General features: G+C 47.5%; 1 protein-coding gene across 1 annotated transcript; it reads right to left on the reverse strand.

Moving 5' to 3' along the window:
* Positions 1 to 3,591: 3,591 nt before the first annotated feature.
* LOC124698656 (peroxidase 70-like) lies at positions 3,592 to 6,282 on the reverse strand. Its single transcript, XM_047231128.1, has 4 exons — positions 6,220 to 6,282; positions 5,915 to 6,106; positions 5,627 to 5,792; positions 3,592 to 3,977 (listed from the first exon to the last, which is right to left on the reverse strand). The coding sequence occupies exons 1-4, from the start codon at positions 6,265 to 6,267 to the stop codon at positions 3,592 to 3,594; spliced, it is 792 nt and encodes a 263-aa protein (XP_047087084.1). The 5' UTR covers positions 6,268 to 6,282.
* Between the last annotated feature and the right edge of the window lie 1,420 nt (positions 6,283 to 7,702).

Raw genomic sequence — 7,702 nt, forward strand, 5'->3', positions numbered from 1 at the left:
AACAGTGAAAGGGCTAATTCTGAATGGTTGTAACTTTGGGTTGAAGACTGAACCAAATAAGAGTTTAGGTCTACTTTGATTCATTGGAGCATATGAATAGAAAGACATAGGATGGAGATGGCATGCATACTTGAACTCTATGGGAAGATGGAGTGTCATTGATTGTAGCAAAGAAATTTTCCATTAGATATCAACTAATGTTTTTTCTATAGAATTTGCACCATAAGTTTTCTACAGGCTTAGTTCTTATGAGATATGTTTCTATGACTCAAATAGCTTATGTAGGAAATTTTCTATAGGATTGAAATCCTAAAAAATTCGTACACAAATCGTATGAATCAAAGGGGCACATAGTGTTGTATGCTGAACTTTGGGACAAGTTTAAGAGGGTAAATTAAACTTCTCGGATAGCGACACCCCCCCCCCAGTCGACGGGCATCACCTCGTCCTCTTCAACACATCCTGCCTACAGTGTTGGCGGCTCAGCATTTGCGTCCATGAAATAAATACTCTCGCATCTGCCTCTGTATATCCATGTAGATAGTAGTACTAGAGAAAAATACTCTAAAACACCTTCAACTTCTGTTTTGGTGCATTTTGATTCATAATATATTCTAAAATAAAAAATACACTCTTTGTATGGGTGGAGTAGGCTACCGAAGATCACTAGTTTGCACAATTCATAATGTTCTCTGGCAGCGTATAGTTGATCCCAGGCTTCTCGGTAGGTCCTTAAGATTAGGGATACCTAGGCCCCCGAACTCCTCTTTAGGCAAATAGATCTCTAGTTTGCTTAATGGATTTTCATGTGGCCCTCTTCATCACTCATATGCAACTAGTTAACTGGGTATTTATAGTTCAAGTCCAATCAGGGAATCCAAAGAAGGATAACATGTAAATGAGGATACTAGCCAGGACTGTTTGGGTCAGACTCCTTTTGGCTTCGAGAGACAACAATTTACCGCTCTAGCCAGTCATACTTTAGTAAGCTATCACTAAAGGCGGAAGATCTTCCCTTTTGAGTTTCTGAAAATGGAGAGGAAGGCCTAAATACCACATTGGAAGATCTCCATGAAGGGGTGAGTTTCTTCCTATGTCATGTTAATAGTGCTTAGTTCACTCTTGTGGTGATTAATTCTCTCTCTTTTTTGAAACGAGGCAAAAAAGCTTTTGCCTTATATTAATATAGGAGGAGAAAACATAGGTCTGGCTGATGCCAACAACAACAAAAAAAAGGGGGGAAGGAGAAAACCCCAAAACTAGAGAAAAGGGAAAAGGGGTCAGCTCACGAGCTCCGCAAGGTTTTTAGCGCCGGCAAGAATCCAAACTCTTCCTTCTTCCCTGATCTTGTGCATGATGACCGAAGGCAAAGAGGATTTATTATTGAACACTCGCTCATTTCTTTCCTTCCAAATCTCCCACGCGATAAGCAAGATGGCAGTCTGTAACCCTTTGGGAGAAGAGGAAGGGGTCTTGGCGATGGCGTGCCAGTAATCCAACACTTTCTGCCTTCCGGACCCAAGGCAGCGGAGAAGATCCGGACAAGAAAGCCATGAAGCCGCAACAGCCCATATCCTTCTGGAGAAACGACATTCGAAAAGGATATGTCGCGCCGTCTCGGGGGTGCATCTACAAAGCTGACAAGAAGGCTGGTGCGGCCACCCCCGTTTGGCGAGACGGTCCGCGGTCCAAAGGCGGTTTTGAACGGCGAGCCAGGCGAAGAAGCGACACTTCGGTGGAGCCCAAGTTTTCCACACGAGATTACCGAAGGAGCATGGCAAAGCGGTTAGGAACTGGGCCTTGTAGGCGGAACTGGTTGAGTAGCAGCCATTTGGCGACATGGTCCAGATGATGGAGTCCGAAATGCCAGGGGATAGCTGGATGGTTGAGAGTAGATCCCAAAGGCGGACATATTGCTCCAAGTGCTCGACAGTAAAAGAGTCTACATTTATGTCAGCAACCCAATTCTGACCCTCCAGAGCATCCCGCACCGACCGGTTCTTTCTTCGAGAGGCTATGAAAATCAAGGGGGCGATGGTCTTCGGAGGAGTACGATCCAACCAAGAGGAGGACCAAAGGAAGCTTTAGAACCATCGCCAATGGTGACCCGAGTAGCGGCGTTGAAAAGATCTCTGTCGGTGGCATCATTAGGGGTTTCAGATCCAACCCACGGTTTTTCCGGCGCGTTCCATTTATCCCACAGCCATCAGAGTCTGAGCGCGCGAGAGAACTTCTCCAGGTCAAAGACCCCAAGTCCACCCAGATTTCTTGGACGACAGACTTTCTGCCAGTTGACCTTGCATTTCCCCCCGCTGACAACTTCCTTGCAGGCCCAAAGCATACCGTGACTGATCTTGGCGAAAGCGTTTAGAATGCTCTTATCCACTCTTAAGGCAGACAATAGGAAAATGGGCAGAGAGGAGAGAACCGACTTCACAAGAGCGGTGCAGCCAGCCCTATTTAGAAATTTGCCCTTCCAAGGGTTCAAACGAGCAACCGCCTTATCGATGAAGGGTTGGAGATCGCCCCGCCTTAGCCTCCCAAGCGACAGAGGCAGGCCCAGGTACTTGAGTGGAAACTGAACAGTAGCAGCAGGGAAGTTTGTCAGGACCGACGCAAGGTCAATGTCGGAGCAACGAATTGGGGCTATGGAGCTTTTTGCCACATTTTTCACCAAACCGGACACCTCCCGAAGTTCTGAAGGATATTGGCCAGGGCCGAGACGTCGTGCTCGGAGGGGGTCAAGAAGATGATTGCATCGTCTGCATATAAGGAGACTCGGGGACCCTGCAAGCCGCCAGGCATCCCATGAAGAAGACCAGAATCCGTGGCCCTTTCCAGTATTTTTTGAAGGGGGTCGATGGCGATATCGAAAAGGAGGGGTGAGAGGGGATCCCCTTGTCGCAGGCCGCGCCCGTGGAAAAAATCCTTTCCAGGGATCCCGTTGAGGAGGACCCGGGAGGAAGCCGTAGAAAACAGGGTCGACATGAGAGCACTGACATGAGAGCACGCCATCTTTGTGGGAACCCGAGGCGTTGCATGAGGTCGAGCATGTAGTCCCATCGCACAGTGTTAAAGGCCTTGGCAATGTCAAGCTTGATGAGAAGGGCCGGGGTTTTGCTTCGATGTAGCTGGCGGGCGGTGTTTCTGACGTACATGAAGTTGTCATGAATGGATCTGGACTTGATGAAAGCACTCTGGCTATGAGAGACAATGTCGTTAGGATCCTTTCCAGGTTAATTGTCACACTTTCATTTTTTTCCTAGAAAAAGAAGGTATCATCTGCATAGCTCATTAGACCACCAGGAATGAAATCAGAGCACATGCCCCTAATGAGGTCAGTGTCCATCAACAATGACCATCCTCTGCAGCAAAAGAGTGGCCTATTTTGAAGTTTAAGTTTAATTGCACACAACTGTTTGAAATAAACCAATGCCACCATCTTAACATGGATTATGGATGTAATATAACAAGACGGGGACACAAGGACAGGAAATAAATAGGCAGTGTACATAAATATGCAGTTTCGTTGCCTGCAGTTCCGGAAATCGCACGCCTTGTTCGTTTCATGATGCCCCCATCCATCCATCGTTAATTCACCGCCCGGCAGTTGACCCTGATCTCCCCGGACGACCCCGTCAGCAGGCCGATATTGCTCAGTTTCACCATCGCCGCAGCGAAGTCGCTGCCAAACTGATCGTTATTGGAGGCGTAGGTCCTGACCAGATCGTCCGTGGAGCCGCCGTCGTACAGCGCCTGGTCGGAATGGAGCAGCCCCTGGCGGGAGAGGAGGCCGGAGAAGTAGCCGTTATCGAAGGTGTTGGGAGAGGACGCGTCGAGCGGCGCGAGGTTGCCGTCGCCGCCGGCCTGTGGGCAGCCGCCTCGCAGGGACGCCGCGAATGCCCCGTCAATGTCGGTGTCGGTGTAGATCCGGTTCCGGTAGTTCTGGCACTGCGCCTGGCCGATGGTATGGGCCCCTGCAGCAATGTGCATTCGCGTGGTGATGGATCGATCGAGGTATATATGGTAACAATAGAGAGCTAGCTGTCTACGGTGATCGATCGATCGAGGTAGTAAACTCGAGATCTATGGATACGATCCTCTTGGCCTCTGGCTTCACCCTATCTTGTTACATTTTTTTTTCGAAATGGGGAATATAACCCTGGCTTCTGCATCATGATGATGCACACGGTTTTTTATTAAAAGAGTTACGAAATATGAGTATAAAGTTTATGACATCTCAGTCCTCGCCCAGACTTGATACAAGAATCAACCAGCGAAACAAAACTAATCGAAACAGAACTACACATCATTGTAGCCTTCTATTGTGCCGCCAACCAGCCTGGCACAAGATATCCTGAGCGACCATCTGGAGCCGTAAGATATTCCTATCTTGTTACATATGTACCACATTTGTTTTAAATAAGTGTCGTAACTTTGTCTAAAACGAACATATCTAGATGCATTTCAGTGGATAGATACATTCATATCTACATAGTTGGGATACTTATTTTAGCATGGATCTGTATGGACCGTGTGTGTATAATTGCATGGTGATTTTCAGGAATTTGCTAACTCTCGGCTAGGTTCGTACTCAATCAAATTTTACACCATTTAATTTGCTTTGTGATTCATGCTAGTTGCAACTTGAGTTATAACCCCTTTTCTTCTTTTGAGTTTGGAACATTGCATGGTGCATGAATGAATTATGAGGTAGTTGGACGGCGTACTCTGACTACTCGAGTCATCCGGTACTTGTTTGCTTCCGTTCTTCAAGGAAAAAGGTGCTTGATGGCTCGTGCAAGCCTTGTCTAGTTGCGAAAAGGAAAGATGGTGACAAGCGTAGGGACGCCAGCCATCGATCACCATGTTTTTTTTCAGGGCATGCAGCCAAAAGGCAATGCGTCATGTCTCTAACGTGTCCTTGCTTGTATATGATCAGTGTTCAGTGACGGATGAGATCTACTCGGTCGGTCGATCATCTAGAGGTAGACCGTAGACGTTGCCTAGAACTTTTGAGAAAAAGAGTCATAATAATGGAACTACGAAGCCTACACGTATTAATGTGCATCTATAGCGTACTAGGCAGCTAGCCATGCACACGCACTTGGTTTGGTTTGCCTGTCAAGGCATGCATCAACATCTCAACCGGCAAGTGTTATGTAAGAGCATCTCCACTCGTCTCCCCATAGAGCCCCCCACGGCCACTTTTTTTCATCCGGACGGCGAAAAACGCCCAGTCAGGCCCCCGGTTCCTCGTTTTGGTCCGGATTTGAGCCTATTTTCGTCCGGACTCCCCATGCCATCCTCGGTTTCCCGGGGGTCTCCCGGGACTCCGGATGAAGCTAAACCAACCGCCCACGCCCACGTGTCTCCTCTTTCGTCCGGATTCCCCGAGCCATCCTCTTTTCCCCGAGAAACGCCGCTTGGGGAGCACACGACTGGGAAACTACTTCTCCCCATGCCAAATCTTCCTCCAATCCGGACGAAAATTTCGCCGGATTTGGACGTGGGGAGCGCCAACGAGTGGGGATGCTCTAATTATACTATGTAGATCAAATTGATAAAACCTAGAGATCGATACACGCATAACTTATAAACTAGCTTTGGGTAGAGGTGTGCATACCTGATAGAGCAACCATGTCTGTGGTGCTTAGTCCTTTTTTGGAGAACGCGGTGAGGAGATCATTGAGGTTGGAGTTGGGGCCTGGGAGGTCACTGCTGGCAAGTGACGCGCTTGCTGTGGTGGCGTCCCTCCTTCCAAGTTGAACCGCCCATGATGGCCCCCCTAGCTGCACAAAAAGTCGAGCCGGTAACGTCCTGCTTGTCGCTTACATGTTCCGCGCCGACGGAACCATCACTGTAGCTAGCTAGTGCAAGAACCGCGACAGAGAGTGCTGTAAATTTTGCTTACACGGACGACGGAGTCGCGGGCGGCGACGGCGAGGATGTCGGCGCAGGAGACGGTCCGCGGGCACATGAACTCCAGCAGCATCTTGATCTTGTCGATCACCTCCAGACCGCGCAGCGACCCGGCGTTCGGCCCGGCCCCCTTCTCGCCGGTGAAGCCGGCCGTGTCATCCAGCAGAACGGACGCGTCGCACCCCTGTTGTGCATAGACACACATACCTCCACCATCAACAGAGATCTAGCGTTTCACGTGAGAGATGAATGCTCGAAAAAACGGTAACGAGGAAGAGATGTAGGCCATAGACTTGCTTGCACAAAGCAGTCGTGGAAGTGGAGCCGGAGAAGAGAAGCGCCCATGCGGTGGTCCAGCAGCACCGCCGTCGTCACGACAGTCCTGATACTGAGAAGCGCGGCGGGGCAAGAAGACCCGTAGTAGTTCTCTGATAGCTGTGCGTTCGCTACCGCCACGGACGTCGCTGCTGCGAGGAGCAAGAGCAAACCAGGCAGAGCAGAGCTGTCCTTGGGAGTAGCAGGAGCCATGGGAGATCCTAGTATCTGGAGGCCTCACCTTTTGGGTTTGGGGATAGCCCTCTCCACTGCAGTTCCAAAGGCATATTTATACTCCCAGGCAGTAGCATTAATGTCTGCTGCAGCTAGCAATCACCTCTGTGATAATTAGAACTAGAAAATTTGAATTTGTAGCAACCGTTGGACGAATATAACTTCTAACGATGCATTGTTTTTTCTTTGACAAAGGCGAGCTTCATTACTTAAGAGGTTTAAATATTACATCTGACATCTACATAATTGAGATGTACACAGCTGATCCAATCGACGAGTTATAGCAAAATCAAAAAGTAAATCTCTCAATAAGTAAACATGAGAAAAATTGTAAGAGCGGCTAAGGGGATGGGTGACCAATCCAAACATTACACTACCATTCATGTTGGATAAAAAGATCCCTCCCCATATGCTCCAACCGTGTAGAAACTTTCGTAAACAGGTGGTGATACTCCACACGTTGTAGAGACGACTATGAACAGAGTGTAGTTGTGCACCGGTAGATGAACCTTATAATAGAAATATTTTTATCGTCAAAAACCTTGTCATTTCTACATAGCTATAGCGACCAAATAACAGTAACCGATCCCACCCTAATAAGTATCTTAAATCTAGAATCCACACCATTGAGCCAATTGTCGAATATATTCGTGACATTGCGTGGTGGGTATAAGGTATACGCTATCTCGATGGATGACCTAACCATATAGATCTAGCAAATTTGCATTGGAAGAATAAGTGTTTTATAGTCTCGTTGTGATAATAGAAAACACACGTTTTACTTCCATGCCAATTGCGTTTTGCAAGTTATCTTTCGTAAGGATTATCCATCTACGAAGATACGACGCGGAAACTTTAGTTTTTAGCGACATCTTCATTTTTCAAATTTTCTTATTATTATCAATTGGCACCTCATGCTAGATTAAAGCCTTGTACATAGAATCCATCGAAAATTTACCACTATTATGTAGATCATCAAAATCCATCAGACCCCTGCGTCAAATGGACTTAAGCTAGAAGTTGAAGCAAAGCATTCCAAGATGCTAGCCTCGGACCAAATAGATCTATTTTGAACGATACATTTGGTGGAGTGTATCGCTTTTGTGTCTCACAGTGTTGTACACAGCTGGATATTGTTCTTGGAGTGTGGCGTTGCCTAGCTATATATTCTCTCGGAACCTAATTTTCGAGGCATCCCGAATCGAGAAAGAACCATATGGGAAAAAGAATT

The sequence above is a fragment of the Lolium rigidum genome, chromosome 3, assembly GCF_022539505.1.
Source record: "Lolium rigidum isolate FL_2022 chromosome 3, APGP_CSIRO_Lrig_0.1, whole genome shotgun sequence".
NCBI classification, from domain to species: Eukaryota; Viridiplantae; Streptophyta; class Magnoliopsida; order Poales; family Poaceae; genus Lolium; species Lolium rigidum.